We start from the raw sequence: 18852 nt of genomic DNA, 5'->3' as shown, positions 1-18852 counted from the left end.
GTGAAGCAAAACGATCTCCTGTTCATTTTTCTGCTTTCCAAAAACAGCTGCTTCAAGCCTTATCTCCTCCTATGTCATTTGCAGACTCTGGAAAGTTTCCTAGCCCTTCAGGAAATAGAGTACAACAAATTGAACAAGAATTCCTCTCCCAGTTATTTGATTCTCTTTCAACATTATTTAAAAGAGCTAGATATGTAAAAAAAAGCAATGGTGCATTTCCATTCCCGCCCCAGCACTGCAGCCTGCCTTTGTGGTGTGAATGGATTTGCTGGGTCACCTTTCCACAGGAAGGGCTGAAATGTCCTGACCCAGAAGCCTTCGGGTAGCAGACATACTAATACCTGCAGGGTGACACAGTGACGTGGAAGTTATGAACTGATCATGCTGCCACATGCCCAGCAGAGAGTTTTGCTACAGCCCCTTCCAACGCTTTACAAATCAGGGTGCTCCTGGTTTGACTCTCCAGGACTCCTGCAGACTCTCCAAAGATAGCAATGGCATTTCCTCATCTTTTTACCCTTTCTCCCGTTTCAAGACAGCAGTTATTTCATAACCTACGTGTCTCTAGAGTTGACAGTTATTCTTAGGCAACTGTAAGCTACAAATGCAAGTGTCTAGCTAACAAAATATACATGCTTTGTGTGGCACGAACTGCTCTTCGGCCAGCGGTGCACACACAATAGACCTTGTTGCTTCGTGAACTAAAACAAAGCAGGAGATATCAGGCAAGGCTTTCACTTCTTGAGAGACGAGAGCAGGCACTAGTGAGACTCATAACAGAAGAGGAAAAAAACTGTAGTTACCTAATGGTGGCCCAAATCCTTCAGATCAGGCACGCAGAAGCATGTGAGTTTCTGTGGAAGCCTGATTTATATTAATCAAACCAGCATTGAAAAGCATTACCACAAAATTTATTCTAATACCTGTTGTACCACACCCTAAAAACAACAAAAGAAAACAAGCTGAGATAAAAGATATTTGCTGTCAAAGATGGGGAAACACCTTCAGAAAGCCACAATGTTGGCTTCCTCTAAGAAATTAAACAAGAGTGGTAGACATTCTTCAGATTTCTTATCAAAGACAGGTGTCTTGCCTACTTGGGTTTAGCACACCACCATGACAGGGTAGTGCAGTTCGTGACCTGGGGGCCGCAGCCAGCAAGAACAGTTTCTCACTGTTCAAGCAGAAAAAGCAGGTAATTCTGTGTAAACCCTGGTCCCATCAGCTGCTCGTGTTACTCTGCACTCTGAAGGTGCCCCAAAACTGGCATCAGCCCCAAATCCTTGAAAGCCTGAACCTTGCCTGATATGAACTTATAGCACCTAAGCTATAGTGTGCTAGCTCCCTAGATGAACATCCTTGTGGATGGTGAGGGCAAAGCAGAATAATCTGCTTTCTCCACAGGTTATCTGCACACCATGAGGCATCCATGAGGAAGCTTGGCACAGAGAAACTAGTATGCGCTCAGTTCCTGCCCTCAATCAATGTATTTTAACTTGTGAATTTGCACAAACCTGAATGACTAGAAGAGAGCTGCATGAGATAGGTTGGCTAAGGGATCCATATTAGGCATCAGTGATCAGTTGCAAAGAAGAGCAGATTTACCCGTTGTACGGTTTTTGTTCCCAAGACAAGAGCACACAACACAGAGGTAAGGTCGAAGCTCTCCTTCTGTTTCATGTGGAAATCCAGAGTAAGAGCCGCTACTCAACTTGCTCAGCTGCTGTAAGACAGCTTGACCATTTCTTAAGTTGTTAAAACTACGAATAATTTAAAAAACTCAGACCAGTAGCAAGACATCTAAAATACTACTTGGTCTCCTCTTAGAGCATTCATCCTTAGCAAAACTCACTGGAAGCGACGCTAGGCACTGTAAAAGGCACTGAGGTCCTGTGTGTGCTGAACTCTGTAAAACCACATCTCAACCAGGAGGACACACTGCACATGGCCATGAAGAGGCTCCAACCTAAAGAGCATGGCCTGTTTCCTCACAGTTGAGGGGCAGCAGGCTTGCGGTATTTGCACTGGATCCATACTCGATACATCGTCATTTGTTTCCCACGGTTCACTTGCAATCGCCGATCAACCAGATTCTGAATTTTCTCCAGCCCAGCTGTTGTGAAGAGACCATCTAATTCATCTGGAAGCAGAGAGAAGGAGATTGAGGATGCCATAGCTTTCATTTAACTGATACCTGCTCACACTGAGGTTTAAACTATGTTGGAAGATGGACCAGAGGAAACTCATGGTCTCACTCTGGCAGGGAAACGTAAAGATCAGACAGGACTTGACTACTGTACTATGGGGGGATTAAGATCACAGTTTCTCTAGTTTCACTTGAGTTTACCTTCTACCAGGGAAGGAAAGAATTATTTGGAGGACAACTAGAATTACAGAGACTCGACAAAGAGAAAACAGCAGCAGTTTCAGACATGGGTATCGCCTCTAGTAACCAATTAAGGGAGCATCTTCTGGCGAGTAGGGACAGATCCATTCCTTCCCCCTCCCCCCCTCTCTCCAAAGGAATTTCAGAGTCTGTAAGAGCAAAGAACGGGATCAGACCTACGCTTTTAAATGGTGGCAATAAGATCTGCGCTGCATAGGCTGGAGGGGAACGGGATTCATTAAGGTTAAGTTTGGGGAAAAAAATACTTAAAAAACCACACCCTGCTGGGGCCCAATCAAAGCACCAAGAGCCCTCGGGGCTGCAACACTTACACTGGCAGGTATTCCTGACCAAGCAAATAAGTACCGTAGTGCCCCAGCACACTGGCCGTGGGCAAAGCCAGACCGAGTCCTGCTTAGCAGCAGAGAGCTTGTTCAACTGCAACCTGGGAGCACGTGATTTGTGTGGAGTTTCTGTAGAAAAGGGCTAACAGGTCCCAGCTTGTGCTCTTTTATCAGATGCTTGCCATCGTGAAGCGTTTGCCAAACACGCATTAAACATTAATTTTGTTGTGATAAACAAGACTTGTGCAGTGGGGAAGGGAATAGTTCATTGCAGTTGTGCCACTGCTCTAAAACTGACCATGCAGAGGGACCCACGGTGGAAGTGACTGGAGGTGCAACTGGTGATAAACAGGGAGAATACAACCCCTGCTGAACTCCAAGCAGCAGCAGAACTGGAGAGGCTGCCTCAGCTCTGTGCTGAACCACGCCCTTTTATTTCCTCGTAGGAGAACAGTAAAGTTAAGAGAAGTTCCTTCAAGTGGTGTCCACCTCACTCTATCCTCCTCTGGCAACAAGATTCAAGGAGAGCTCCTCCAATCCCACCCCTCCCAGTGTACCAAACACACTAGTCTTTCTCTAGGAGGACTTTTCCACTAAGGAATTCACCATGCCATATTCGCATCAGCAAGTGACAAGCCCAGATACCCGTGCAATTGAGAAACACTTCACACATTTCACACTGCTCCAAGAAAGGCAAAACTTGAGGGCACAGGGATAAAAAGAGGTGAGGAGAGTCAGAGGGATGTTTTCTAGCCTCCTACCTTGTGTGAAGAAGTAGACTCTGGTGCCATCACCTCTCACATAGAAGTTATCAGACAGACATTGACCTAAGGGCAAGACGGATTTAAACAGTTACCAGCTATCATTTAAAAATCAACAACTGCCATCCAACTGCACGTAAAGACAAGAGGCACTTCTCCCAGCACATGCTGTGCTTAAGGGGAATTAATGAGCTGCCTCCTAAACAGGGTAGACAGTACTCCAGAGAAGCATCATCTATTAGTGACCTGGCAACACTCTCCAGAGGAAAAGAAAATACCTTTCTTAAACCGAAGCTGGGCCAGATCGTAACGGCCATAATCTCGTAACAAAATCATTCCTCCTGGTTTCAGAAGGCGACTCAGTCTGTTAACAATGCATTGCATCCTGAGGAAAGAACAAAACAGAAGTATTCATCATTCTGCAAAACGATGCTTGTTTCCTTAGCCTACTTTCCAAAAAGAAGGTATAAGTTTTCTATATGTTTCAACTTCATATAAAGAGCTACCAAAAGCTAGCACTTTTCTGAGCTCTGTCAGACTTAGGTGGGTTGATTTTATTTGGCTGCCTTATTTCTGACACTCCTCGATTCTGCTTTTTTTTTTACAATGATAACTTAGCCTGCCACAGCAGGGATTAACTGCTCTCTCTTACTAATTAAAAAAGTATCTCCACTGGTTTCTGTAAAACAAGTAATAAGTGAACTTGAAAAATGCTGTGAAATAAAACCAAAGGGAACAAGAAAGAGAGACTAGTGTAGGTTGTAACACACTATCACACTAAGATCACAGCACTTTTCTTAGCTGTTTTCTGAACCTGTCCCCTCCCTTCTTGCCACCTCCCGTATGAGAAATTCATCTAGCCTTTGAGCCTTAAAATCTAGCAGCACACTTTCCACAAATGGGTGCCGAGTGCTCAGTGTGGCTGGGGTTCAGAACAGGTGAGCAATTGTGAGCGCAGCAAGACGTCACTTAGCGCTTCCAAATCACACCTATCCTGTACCAGCATTTGTGACAACAGAAAGTACCTGCAAATTTCATTGTCAGAGGCTTAATGGAAAACTGGACCAGACAGGTTTTTTTGCTTGATATGGGAGGACCTACTATTAATAAACTACAGTCCTATATGCATTATCTTCTGCAACCAGAAGGAATCATTAAAACTTACTTCTCTGGGAGAATCGCTGAGAGGACAAAGATAAGAATAACAACGTCAAGACTCTCGTCTGGCATTGGGAAAGGACTTTGGTCATTGCACAGGTCATGGACAAATGCAAAGCAGCGAGAAGAATCGTATTCTGCATTGTTCTGTATTTAAGGGGCAAGAAATTAGAGCATTAGCAGCAGACTCTGATCTCAATATTATCTGGACATGGGAGCATTTTAACTTTCACATAATAAAGTGGTGCGTCCAGAGATCTGTTTCAGCCTCACTGGACTATCTGACACTGGGGTCAGATAGGTTCCCTGGTCAGACAAGGAACAGGGGTGAAATGTGAAAAATAAGTACACGTGGGAGATTTACAAAGAGCTTTGGACTTGTTACATTCAGACAACCAGCACTGCAAAAAACCCCAAACTGGACTGAGGGTTGATTACAATTTTAAGGCCAGATTTTCCACTAACAGTGGTAAGAAGCGAAGGATTTACACTGTTAAGCTGGAAATCTTTACACAAGTGAGAATGTCAGGGTGCCTCACTGCATCACTGAAATCAATATTCATTTCAACTACAAGCAGACTACTCCCTATTCCCCAAACATCAAACCTGGCTGCCTAAAGTTATGCCCTTAAAAATCACATTTAGACTTCTAAAAGTAGTTGTATATTTTTCTAAAGCTGCTGCTACAGATTGCAGTAGCCTCTATAAACAGTGCTGTAGCCTCTATAAACATCCTCAGCTTAAGAGGATGAAATGGCATGCTGCCTCTGCTGCTGTGCTCCCCATCTCATCTCATGAAGTGACTGATTACATTTGATACTTCATATATTCTCAGTTCTGTTCTGACCTGAAATTTGTTAGCAGTATTTGTCCTTTGACTAAATTCCAGCCTCCTGCTCCACAGACAACATTATCCCTCCTCAGCTGTCTGTGCAGAAGCAATCAGACCACATTCCTAGAACTGCAGTGACAGTAACACACACACAAACCAAAACCAGCTTCAGTTCCTGTTAAAAAATAGCCTGAATGTTTTCAAGGTTCAGCAGTTACTCAGCTAAAAGAGCACTGGATTTAGAAAAGTACTGCCAACCACAGGGGAAAGAAAATCTGGCTGACTTGTCTGCTGCCAATGTGACATTTTGAGAACTCCAACTTCCCTCATTTCTACAATCTTTGATGGCTCATTTTCCTGATTTACCAGTACAAGGGTCAGCATCAGGGCTAGCTAAAAAAAGAAAGCTGCCAACACAGCTAGATAGCCAGTGGCAGCTGTGATATATTTGCGTTAATGTGCAATTGGCACCATGTACTTCCTACCTTCATAAGTCACCATTGAGTTTACCTGGACAAGATCCACAGCTGTTGTAGAAAAATCACAGCAGTAAACAAAAAGGCCTGGGTCACTGAAATAAATAAAAGAAACTATTATCATTTATATAAAGGTGCTCCACAGGAATTAAGAAGTGTCTCAAACACACAGAATTGGGAGCCAGAAATCCTGGGCTTTAGTCTAGCTCTGCCAATAATGCCTTGTGCAAAATCTGGTGGATCACGTTGCTCCTTTATGCCTCAGTTATTCTCATATGGAACTGACTGCTTACTTTTCCTTCCGGAAAAGGAGAGACACTAAGGCCCGTATGAAAATACTTTCAGAATGAGACATATAAACTCACATCGTGTTTCGTTGGTTGCATTCTAAGACCAAAGATTTCCAAGCTCAAAACACAATCAACTGAAGTTGCAGATGGCAAAGGCACCATTTGCATCTGGCCTTTCTCTGAGATTGTCTAAACTAAGAACACATGCAACATTTTTCTAATTGTTTTGCAGAGGCTGGTAATCATGCAGGTAAAAACCTACCGAGAACTACTTACTTGTTGGTTTGTAAAATTGGGAAGACTGTATTTCCAGCACCACAGCCAACCTGCACAAGCAAAGTAGATGTACACATTGTGAAAATAATTTCTTCAGCATGTCCCGTGCAGCTAATTTCAAATCATCTCTCTACAGCCACGGAACAAAGAGCAACTCATGAGTAACAACTGAACATAGCAGTGACCACTTGCAAATCTCACTGCAAGATTTGAATATGTTCACTCTGAGGAGCAGGCTTACATATAAGCATTTGTAGGAAACCACTAAGCCAGTTCTCGTAGAAATCTTACTAACAAGCTATACACTGTTACTCTTTTGAAAACTGTTATTGCTGGAATCCCAAGCATAACAACCAGTATGAGTCACTGAAGCACTGGCAAAGGCCACGGATTAGTTGCATTCACTTCCACAGAAAATCAGCGCAATGGAGAAAGAAGTTTGCTTTACTATAATTACATCCTGCTGTTTCAGAGTTTCCTTCACTAGATGGCTCTTCCTCAAGTTACAACTAGGCCTACAATGATTCTGCCTTATTATTCCTTCTGCTTGTTTCCATTTGAAGAGAAGATGGCTCACACAACTGGGTTTGGGGAATTCGCCTCTGAACGTTTAAGGAATCAGTAAAATTGAAATAGACTGAGCAGCAAACACCACTGATGGATCGCAATGACAGATATTACTGAAAGCCACAACGACCCAAGAATATCAAAGTCTGAGGAAGTCTTAAAGCCTCAGATTAAATAAAAAAAATCGAAAGGACAATTCATATTGACTCTCCCTGGAAGGGTGCAACTTCCATAGAACACGAAGCATTCAACAAAACCAGCGGTATCTACAGTGAACAAACTAGAGGTGGCAGAGCAAAAGGTCATTACCAGCTGTCAGGAGTCTAATGAGAAGTCCTACAGACTTCTCTGGGACAAACCCTGTATCAGTCTGAGATTCCCCGTTACTACATGGGCCATAAGGAACAAACCAAACAGTATCTTTACATTCTTGGTTTCATTGTTTTCTTTCACACCTCCCAAGGCAAACAGGAGTCAGCACAAACATGCAAAACATAAATGACAAGGTAAAGCTTTATACAGACAAGTAAAAGAATCAGCTTCTTCAAAAGATGACTTTTAAATGCTTGTTTCAACATCTGATAGTAATAGTTTGTCTTTTAAACTCGGAAACTTCTTATGGTCCTTGTACTCTGCCAATTCAGTCTGAACCAAAGAATCCCAACAGTTCTAAGCTGCCCTCTGTTTTTTGCATTTTTCCGACTTAAAGCAATCATCCCATACACTTGCTGTTTGCCGATGATATACATTTTTATGTCCCAGTCACACTAACACTGATACAAGGGACTGTTTGATGTGTGACACTCTGTTTTACGGCTATTACCTCTAATATACGGTAAGATGCAGATGATCCTGGGTAATCTCCATCACTTTGATTCAGCTCACTATACTTCTGTGCAGCCATCTCCTCTCTGCAGATCTTAGGCGTGCTTTTTATCAGGTTTAACTGATTCTCTGCCCTGGTTTCCAATGAACAATGTCCATTTTCACAGCTTCCCAGCCCTTCATTGTTGGATTCTTCTTTGTTACTAAACTCATGCACAGAATCCCCATTTTGACTTGTGTTCCTGTTAGGTGCCAGCTCAGGAAATTCAGTGAACAGCCAGTGCCTGTCCTTGAAGAAGCCATTTTCGTGGATTTTATAAAAGTCATCCCAGTACCTCTTAGCATTCACCTCATATTCCTCTGTGAACACAAACAAAAACGTCACCAGCAGTCAGATCAGAAGGTCTCAGAGTTTAATCAGTTCAGACAGTGAGGGATCACTGCAGACACCTATTCAGCAATCTGCTTTAATAAGTAAGGTTATTGATTGAAAATCACCTTTATTTAAATTGTGCCATCCCACATAAACACTCAGCCTGCCTCCTCACAGCCACTTTGGTAGGGCTAAAAAAGGGAAAAGAGATAGAAGAGGAAACTGTCCCCTGGTAGGATTTAAAGGAAGCTGGCAACAGAAAAGGCTTCTTTGAAGGAGACTGGAATGAAGAAATCCAGGTTTTACTTCCATCTCTAACTCTAACTTGTTCAGTTCACTGGAACAATTCATTTGGAGCCTCATGACACTAAGTGTCAGGCGCTTACAACTTCTAAGGAATTCTGTGACAGCTGCCTGGAGCTGAAGAGCTCCTGTCCAACACGCTACCCTTTTTTTCAGATGGAGAAACAGAAAAATTAGTCAACTATACAGGCCTGGCAGAAAGCTCAATTAACATTTGCGCAATACTCCAGGATTACAGGACAGCATGTATTGCTAGAGTCCAGCCTACAGCACTTCGTTTTCCATAGTTTTGTGCATATTAGAGCATCACGCATTTATGAAATTAAAACAAAAGAGGGGAATCAACAGAAGTGACCACTGTCATTAAAGTAATAGTGGAGAGCTAAGGTGGATAGACTAAAGATGATAAGAATTAACTTTAGCAGCAAGCATTATCGTTTTCACACAAAGTGGATACATTCCAGTAGCAAGATGAGTATTACAGAAAACTGGAAGAACTCTTTCAAAGCCATGATCTAACGAAATTCGAGTCACCCACAGAAGTATTTCCACACACCTTCACAGATTTCAGATCAAGTACAGTTGTAGGGGAACTATTTTTTCCATGGGAAGTTACAAATCCAACTGGCTTCCTGAATTCTCATCAATGTGATGAGTTCTCTGTCCTGGGAAACAAGAGCTAATTATAGCATCCTATGCTTGTAATCACCTAGAGGCATCAACATCCACGGCCAGAGATCCCAACTGCATTTCAATAACATGCAACTCCTTAGCCATCTTTGCACAGCAACAAGTGCATTACTGAATGCAAATGATTATCCCACAATTAAAGACGACGACTGCATGTGAGAATGGATAACCTCTCTCCAACATCTACTAAGAGCAGGGTTAAAAGAAAAAGCAGGCATCTTAAAATTGGAGATTAGAAGTATTATCTGAACTGTAGTTTATTTATTAGTCTTTCTGAAAAGCATACAAGTGTTTAGAAGATATCTGAAGGGAAATAGTAAAATGAAACAAGAACACCTGGAAAAATACGTAGCCTCAGCCAAATATAGACAAAAATGGCTTTAACAAAGAACCAGAAGTCAGTCATATGTATATTTTTAGTAAGATCTATCCCTGAAGCACAAAGAGCTATATATAAAAATAATCTCTTTACCTCAAGTACAAGGATTTTCTCCTTTTAAGAAGCCTTGTCCTTAAACCCCAAGCCAAAAGAAATTTTAACGTCTGATATTAGACTATAGCAGTAAGTTTGTGCCATGACCTCACCACAGCTCAAAGTAAGCAGGGTCAAGCCAGTTTACTATTTGCATAGGAGAACTCAATGACTGCTAATGTCAGAGGAAGAAGTGTTATTGATTCATACCCTGGCACACTCCTTCCTGAATTGTCACTTCTTCCATGTACTAGTAGGGATATGCAAGGCTGCTGGGGCTGGAAATGCTCTTTCACCTAACAAAAATATAAAGTCCTGATTCCTGCTGGTCCCTAACAATCCCATGACAGCCTGACTGTAATGGGATGCTTACCCGAGGTGCTGGGGCAAAATTCTAGCCCAGCCATTTTGGATTACCCACATTTTTGCCACAGTATAACGCTGAACAAGACATTGTGCTCTTCCTGTGTTAAATTATTGTGAAATTCTGTTGGATCCTATTGAACAGCTGTTATACTCCAACCTACACGTGTGGAAGCTTTATTTAAAGCTCATTTACCTTATAGCCTAGTGTTTTCAAAGCACTGGAATAAAGGATCAGTAACAATATAAATGCAAGAAATCAAGGGCCAGCTAACAAAGATCATGCAAGAAACAGATATAAAACAAAAAAATGACCATATTAATTTTTCAGCCTGACTTCCTGCACAACTTATGCCAGAAAAGTTCACATAATACTTGCTTCAAGATCCTTTTTGTGGTATTAGCTCATGGGGACATCGGCGTGCGAGCCAGATTCCTCCAGAGACTTTCTTGATAAGGACTCCTGACTTTTCTGCTCGTCTTTGTAAGGACACCCCCAAAGCCAAGCCCATACTCACCCTTTCACATTGCAGAAGAAGTGCAAACAAAAGTAACTGTTCACGAAAGACAGGAAGAGAACCAGGGAGCCCCTGAATTGCATGGGGGCTAATTATGGAGCCTCAAAAGGAAACCAAGAAACTCTTCCACTTCTTTCTTTGTTCCCAGCCAGGAGACACATCTTCGACATACCCCATAGAACTTCTCTCCTCCTTCAGAACAAATTCTGACAGCCCCAAGAAGTCCACAGAATAATACAGCCATAATGACCAATAGCCCGCCTTTGTTCTCCTGCTTGGACACTACTGATTCTCAAAATACTAGACCCTTCGGGCACATTTGGCTGGGCTGGCTTCCCTACGTTTCAGCCATCCCATTGTCTCCACACGCTTCCCACTGAATAGCAACCACCAAAATCTGACTGGCCTCCATTGTTCAGCCTGGGAAATACATCATGAAGACCTGACAAACTGCTCTAACAGTAAATTGCTCCACAATTTCATAGTTGTATATAGGTTCTCAAAGCATGACAGACAGCATCCTTTAATGTTAACCAGATTTTAAAATGAACTCAACACAATGGGTATCACAATAGAAACTGCTGGATACTTCTGGGAATCCAAGAAATTAGGAGGGTTGCTCTTTGGTATAATTAAATTTGCTATTGTGAACACAACTGGAAGCTATATGGGAAGTGTCTCAATAGCTCCAATAGTGTTCAGCATCGCCTTACAGATGACACACTCAATTTAATTTGAACAAAAGGGGCAGATCCATCCTAGAACTTGGCAGAATATAACAAGATCATCATCAAAAAAGCCTCTTATCATACCAAAGAACAGGAAGCCATTTCACCATCATTTAAGGGACTGGATGATATCTAACAGGTGTGGAGGAAAGACACATTATTAACCAACTCAGAACACCTTCAGCCGCATTACTTGACTATAGAGCTGTGCACCTGTAGCTTGATTCAGATTCAGGTAAGCTTTGCATTTTGGATATATAAATATCCTTTAAGCCAAGTTTGAGGAAATAAAAACTTTGGAATCCCTTTTCTGCCTCTCTGATGATGAACACTTCAATCAGGATAAAATCATTTTTCTTCGCTTCTTATTTAATCATTACCATGCTGTTTGTTAACCTGGTAGACATGAACATGGACACTACTTTATTAGACCCTCTTAAGAGAAAAAGGGATAGCTCCACAGCATGCAAGCAAACAAAAGATTGCCTGTCAGAAGTTAAGCTTTAGAGAGCAAAAGCAAGCAGAGAAAATAAGACTAAATGAGGCTGTTGCTCTACACTGAAAGAAGTTTGTTGACAAGGAACACTAACAAGTATTTAAACATACACAACATGAACAAAGAAGCTCAACCCAAGATGACTCCTCCCAGCCAAGATCATTTCTGTTGCAGTACGATGAGTCTCTGGAGAAGGTAGAAAAGTCACAAAGAGGTAAATTAAGACCAGAAAGATTCCTCCTGCTCCATTTTTCATTATCAACCTCTAGGTAATGTATTTTGAACGATTTGAGACATGGGGGGAAGGGAGGAATAAATGATGATGCATACGCAGTTCTGGCCAGACTGTTCCGCTCTTGTATGAACAAGTTAAGACTCAGCATTACAATAGCATCCAAAAGTACCTTGTTTATCGTGTGGCAAGAGCTGTGAGCTGTTCTCTTGAACTTTACTTCTGGCACTGGCTTCCTGCTCTTCTGACCACTCCACATTATCCCTGTTGTAAAAAATAAGATGAACTACTCAGCTGAGAATGGTAGGGCAAAGACAGCGAGAAAAGAGAAAGGTCTAGACAGCTGTGGAGCTCTTCCACGATCTCCAATTCTAGCTCAGTAGCAGTACAACAGTACAACAGCTATCAGCACGTACGGTTCCCCGTTCTGAATGAACTGCACTCGTAGCATTACAAAAGATGTAACTGGAAGGGATCCCAAGAGACACCAAATCTGTCCCCTAATCCTTTCCTCTATTTGACGCTCAGCCAAATTTAGAGGAAATAAATCCTTACTATAAAACCACGAGGGCACTCAGCACAAACAGGCCTCCTTGGAGAGGAACTGCCATTCTCACATGGTGGAAAGCACTTGTTCTTACACAGGTGACGGACAGGTAGGTGCTTGCGTGTGTTCACTCAACCAGGTCATCAACATGGGCCATTTGATTTAGCTGTCTTAGAAAACTACATTTTTTTTCTCAAGTTAAAACAAAAAAGGCAGTAGGGTTATTTGGAAAGTAAAGTGTTACACTAATATTAAATCCAATTAGGAGAAAAATATGCAGGAAGCTTTAAAGCATTAAGAACCTATTAATAACTTAAATGTGCATACGCAGTTGTGTAGTCATTAAAGTGATTCACTTGACCTTTTTTCATTAAAACAAGTGAATGAAAAGCAGACTACAAGAAGCACTATTCTGGCCTCAGGAGGAATTAGTTTTTTGATATTAACTCACAAAACAAAGACTTGACAAATGTCAAGTCTGAAAAACTAGATTACTAGGAGTTTCTGCAGGGAAATACTATTGAGGATATGCTTTTGTAACACAGCTTTGATATAGTATAGTCCCAAAATGAATGACAAGCTGATACATGCACATATTACTTTATTACAAATTAAACATGCCCAATTCTTAACAGGGTATAGCAGCCAGAGACCAAAAATGGACATATTTACTTCAAAAATGCAAAATACCTTCAGTTCCCAGCAAACTTGAGAATTTTGGGTGCTTAACACATCTTAGAACAACAGCTTTCTCCAACCAAAGACCTCCTGTTCCAAGCTAACACCTAGCACGATCTCATACTGTTAGAGCGTCGTGTGGCAGCAGATGGGTGAAATGATCTTAGTTCAATTTACACATTAGTCACTAATGTATACAGACAGAGAAGGGGTATAGATTTCTGAGATCGAATCATTTATTAACTATAGCAATGAAACAATTGCTACAGAGCAAAGCAACACATTCTCCTGAAATGAGGGAGCCTGAGAAATCCCGACTGCTTCAGGAGGAGCCGAGGAAGGCTCAGGACCCCCCGGGATTAGCCCCCCTCAAGCACTGGCCGAGCGGGCAGGGCCCTCCCGCACCTCCAACCCTCATGGCACCGCCTGCTACGCTGGCAGCGCCCCAGCCCGGGGGTGTCAGTCCCCCGCCGCAGGCCCCCCCCTCTCCGCCTGGCCGCCAGCCCCACACCCACAGCTCCCCCCGGCCTGCTCCGCGTCCCGGTGGGCGCTTCAGTGTCTGCAGCCGGGCTCCCGTGAAGCGGAGCGGGGCAGCTCGGGGCTGATCCGCCCCGGCCGCCGAGAGCCCCGTTACACAGCGCCTCGCCACAGACTACCGGCAGGCCGGGGCGGCGATGACGAGTCCCCCCGGCCCCAGTCACCCCACCCCAACTCCCGCGGGCGGGCGCGGAGAGGCACCACAGGGCAGCAGCGCCCCGGAGCGCCTCGGCCGGCTCCCCGGGCCTCTCCCTGGTGGGCAGCAAAGGGCTAGGGATCCGGAGCGGGGACAAACGGGGCGAGGAGGCGGCGGCCACCCTCACCAGGCGTTGTGCTGGAAGAGGCGGGCGGGGTCGGTGAGGAAGCGCCTCCCGAAGGGCCGCCGCTCCGGTGCTTCCCTGGGCGCCGCCATGATGGGCCACGTGCCACCGGAACCGGAAGCACCACCCCGCGGTCCGACCCGAAAGAGGACTAGGAGGGCGGCGGCGGTCACGTGAGGGACGCCGTCGTCACGTGGGGGCGGCGGCGGGAAGCGCGCGGCGAGGGGGGCCAGGGCGGCCGCTGCCTCAGCGCCGCCTCAGAGGAATGGCGGTAACGGCGGCGGGCGGGGGCGCCCGCGTCGGGCGGGAAACGGCCACCACGGCGATAAAAACGCTTTACCTGGCTTTTATTTCGCATTTCACCCACACCGGGGTGGGAGCAGGCCCGGCCCCAGCCGCCATTGTCCAGCATTCACCGGCCTCCGGTGGTGTCCAGGCACGGCCTTCGCCTGGCGCCCATCGCCGTTCCCTGCCTCGCGGGTCGCCGCCTGCGGCAGAGCTGGCGGTCCAGTCTGCGGAGGTCAGCGGCTGTCACCAGCTCCCGGCAGGCGTTCCACGACCAGGAGTAGGTGCAGAAGGTGTGGTGGAAGCACCCACCTGCAGGCGCATCTGGCCCCCGCTGATCTGCCCCAGCTTCCGCAGGCTGCGGCGCTGGCGGAGGGCCAGGCTGTGCCTGTAGCGCTTGGCTGCCTGCGCCTTCTGGCAGGAGGGAGGGCAGTTGAAAGAGGAGGCAGAGGACCGTGGCGGGGAAATCACACAGCTTTGCCCAGGTGGGAGCACGTGCCTCGTGCAAAAAGCACCTCAGTGACACATTATGATGTGTGCTGGCAGGTTATAACCAATTCATTAACAGTAATAAACAACTAAGCTATTATTATACTTCTGGTTTCATTTTTCCTTGCACTTACGACAAAATTGCTCTTTAATACCTGTGTCTAGTTAAAGCATTCACCAGGCAGTTAATGTGTAGGTCAGGTGAATGACCAGTCACCTTAGTTCTGCTCTAATTGCAGTCCCCATATGACGAAGGGTAACGTCTTCCCTCCATCTTTCACACTCACTTGCGCTTGTGTCTTGCCTGGGCTGTCTTGTCAGATGATGTCGTGTGTTCGGGCGCTCGGCGTTGACGTCAGGGGAGCGTCTTTGCTTCCTGCGGTGAGAGGAGGCTGGAGAGCAGCTGCCTGGTTAAACAAAGCACGGGTTTTCGGGCTTGTCCCCGCACCTCCTTCGGTACCGTTACAGGGCTGAAGCATCGCTTGTCTCTCACCTCCTGCACCCGGAAGAAGCGGCTCTCAGTTGAAGCGGTTGGCTCATTCCTCTGCCTCGCCACCTTCTGCAAGGCTTTTTTTGGCTTTGCCGGTGTCGTCGCGTCTTGTTTAGAAATCGGGGGGAAGATGGGTGCCTGGGCGTAAGGGCTGCCTGAACGGGGCAGAGGGAGGTAGGAACCACAGTCGCTGACCGTGCGGCCGACAGCCGGCTGCCGCTGGGTTTGCCTCCTCTCGCCGGGAAGGACTCGGTCGGTCCCGAGTTCCTCGCTCCTCTGAACCACGAGTGGCAGGAGCTGCCGTCCGGCATGCCCAGCGTTAGCAGGCGTAGATCCACAACGGCACCAGTGCCTTGGCTGCGGTGTTGAGGTGCTCAACCTGCAGCAATCCATGGCATAGAGGTGCCTGTAGGTGCTGGAGGAACCCAGAGCTCACCCACCAGTGGACACTTCCAAAGCGTTTAAGGCAGCCACCTTGCACAGGCACCTCTGGAGAGCAATTCCTTCGCCCGTACGAGCCGCTGGCGCAGAACCCACTACAACTGTTTGATCTTGCTTTTTCAGGGTTTTGGGCTGGATGGACTCCCGAGGTCTGCTCCAGCTCCGTTTTCTGTGATCCTCTTGGGAATTACCTTGGGAAAGGTTTCCTAACGCAGGGCTGACCCTGAGCCTTGCTGAACTCGATACCAGAAGCACCCATCCTCCACCTTCGGAGAAGGCCCCGTGCCAGGAGGGAACAGAAGAAGCTGTGGCAAACGCCCCAGCTGGGTTGTCACCCTCGTAGCTCCAGTGACTTCCCTTTTGGAGGGTGGGAGTGACGGTGTGCAAGCCTTACTTTTGAGGTGCTCCACGTCAGCTGCTGCCTCCCTTTTGTTCATGGCTGAGACGCAGGCAGGGCTTACAAAGGAAGGCTTAGGGTAAACTGGCTTTTTCCGAATTTTATGGGCTTCTTTCTGTGACACTTGAGGAAGTCACCATCCCTCCAGACTTTTTGGCCAGTGCAGTCCCTAAGCTTCTGCTGGTAGTAACTAGAAGATAAAAGAGGATATTTGAACTGCAAGGGTGTGTGATAGACACTTGGTGGCATTTACAACAGCGTCTTTGTAGAGCAGGTGCCTAAGCTATGCACGTGCTTTTGGAAGTCCAACTAGATATGAAACATTTCTGGAAATCTAGTCTTGGGGCCCCTGTGTTCGGTATATTTTGTTATATAAGGCACAAATGTCCCAGTAAAATGGGGACCTCCTTCTCTGTCTTGCAGCTCACCTGATAATCTGAAGCAGGGTTCTCTGGGGCAGACCTGCCAACTCCACCAGCTTCAAGAAGTCTTTGAAGAGGAGGATTCCTCTGGCATCGACAGAATCGAAGCTGCCTGAGTCATTTTTCCCAGGGGCTAGAGAGGAGGAGAGTGGTCAGAGCCATGACTGAGCCTTGTCTTGCCTTCACAGAGCTCAAAGGGAGCAGAGATCCCAGCAGCCCCCAGGAAGATCCGGCCAAGTTATGTCATGGGGATCCATCCCCATTTTCTGCTGAGTGCTGGTTAGGTATCTAACAGGGAGGACAATTCCCTGCAGCTTATCATGAGCCGAAGAAGCTAAGGTCGTCTACTCCTTCTCTGCCCCATCTTGTAAGAGAAGAGTTTGGCCTCTGCTCTTGTAGCCAGGAACATCTGGACCAAATGCTGGATTCCTGCCCCTGTCCCTGAGACTGGCAAGCACAGCGATGGTCCTTCCCCGCTGCCTTTCTCTGCCTCTTGGCCTGGGGGCAGAGCTAACCCTGAGCTGGCCTGTCATGGCCCGCTGAGCTATAGTGTCTTGTCTGAGTAGACTGGCCTTTGTTTCTTTGGGTCCCAGATGCTGATTTCTTGCTCAGTACCAATTAGTCTGAGAATCAGGTAAATATCTCTAGATAAGCGAGGCTTTTGCTGGGGTAGAATGTCTCTTACTTACATATTGTTTGGGCGAAACTCTTCTTGTCAGTAGTGATGTCCAGAAAGTCAGAGAAATCCACCGTCCTGTCTCCTGCAGGCAAGTGGCATCTCCGTTAGCAAGGCAGTTTTTTGCTGTAATGAAACGCTGGGGCGAGCAGCTCGGAGCTGGCGCTGCAGAAAGATTTGCTACTAAAATCTAAGGGTAGGAGAAAAGCTGTTAAAGCTTTCACATGTAACTGGGCTATGGAACTTGGTGCTTCAGCATGCATAAAGAGGTCTGAAAAGCGTGACGTATTCATGAAGGATGGTCCCTGGAAAGTGCTAAACCACAGCAGCCCAAGTACAGCCCCTGGCTCAGGAAACATTTGGCACATTATTGCCCCGGGCAATATGCCCCGGGGAAGGCACATGGAGCAGGATCGCTCTGCACACCCAGAAATTGGCTCGGAACAACCCACAGGGGAGTAACGCGTGGTCTGGTGCGCTCGCTGTCGGCATCTGCACGCACCAGCCCATCGTACGCCTCTTGACTGCTTAAGCTAATCCCCAGCTGCTTAGCGGTCACCTCCAGGCTGTGAAGTTTAATATTGCCATCTGGGTCTTTGGGGAATAAGTTGAACGCATTGGAGAATGCTGCAGGCAGGGAGAGGACAGCAGGTTAAACGGGCTGGAGGGAGGCACTATCTGTATTATATTTGTTTGGAAAAAATGAACTATAACCACTGGGGATTTGGGACTGGGATTGGGGCGGGTTGTTCCTTACTGCCAGTGGCAAAGCATCTACCTCTAAACGGCTACCGAGGGTGCAGGGGAGTTGGGGAATCTGGGCAGAGGAAGGGTGAGCCTGTATTTATTAGATTGGACGTTAGGAAAAATTTCTTTACTGAAAGAGTGGTCAGGCCTTGGCACAGGCTGCCCAGGGAAGTGGTGGAGTCACCATCCCTGGAAGTATTTAAAAGACGTGTAGGTGAGGCGCTTAGGGACATGGTTTAGTGGGCATGGTGGTGTTGGGTTGACGATTGGACTCGATGATCTTAGAGGTCTTTTGCAACCTTGATTATTCTATGATTCTATGATTCTATGTATTTAACGTGAGGTGCTGGGTGAGGTGGTTGGTTTAGTTCTAGCTCTGCGCTCATGGGCTTCAGTTCTCTCTCTCGAAAAGGGTACTGATGCTTCCTTCAGTCACTGGGTCCCCAAATCCTTGGGACAGGGGATTGTCCCTTCCTCTGCGTACTCCTGGTTATTGTCTCAGGAGGATCATGCAATGCCTAGGACCAAGCTAAAGGTCAAACGACTCCTGGCCGTGCTGGCAACATGCCTTCCAGGGGGGAAGCCCGTAACAAGGTGACATTACCTTTCTGTTGTTTCCTTGTCATCTTCTTTGCTGCTTTGCACTCAATCCTCTGCTGAGGGAGGCGTGAGAGGTCCCTACCACACACAGAGGCATAAAGAGAGATGGACAGACTGACAACTGAGAGGCACG

At 46.1% G+C, this 18852-nt stretch overlaps 1 protein-coding gene across 1 annotated transcript; it reads right to left on the bottom strand.

Annotated features, from left to right (window-relative positions):
* Positions 1–889: 889 nt before the first annotated feature.
* On the bottom strand, positions 890–14283 carry METTL2A (methyltransferase 2A, tRNA N3-cytidine). The gene is made up of 9 exons (XM_075171253.1): positions 14176–14283; positions 12263–12354; positions 7914–8275; positions 6524–6573; positions 5992–6052; positions 4657–4796; positions 3770–3876; positions 3492–3557; positions 890–2140 (listed from the first exon to the last, which is right to left on the bottom strand). The coding sequence occupies exons 1-9, from the start codon at positions 14262–14264 to the stop codon at positions 1989–1991; spliced, it is 1119 nt and encodes a 372-aa protein (XP_075027354.1). The 5' UTR covers positions 14265–14283; the 3' UTR covers positions 890–1988.
* Positions 14284–18852: the final 4569 nt, after the last annotated feature.

The sequence above is a fragment of the Calonectris borealis genome, chromosome 22, assembly GCF_964195595.1.
Source record: "Calonectris borealis chromosome 22, bCalBor7.hap1.2, whole genome shotgun sequence".
Classification (NCBI taxonomy): Eukaryota; Metazoa; Chordata; class Aves; order Procellariiformes; family Procellariidae; genus Calonectris; species Calonectris borealis.
The sequence above is the reverse complement of the archived record's forward strand: the minus strand, read 5'-3'. Positions and strand labels throughout refer to the sequence as shown.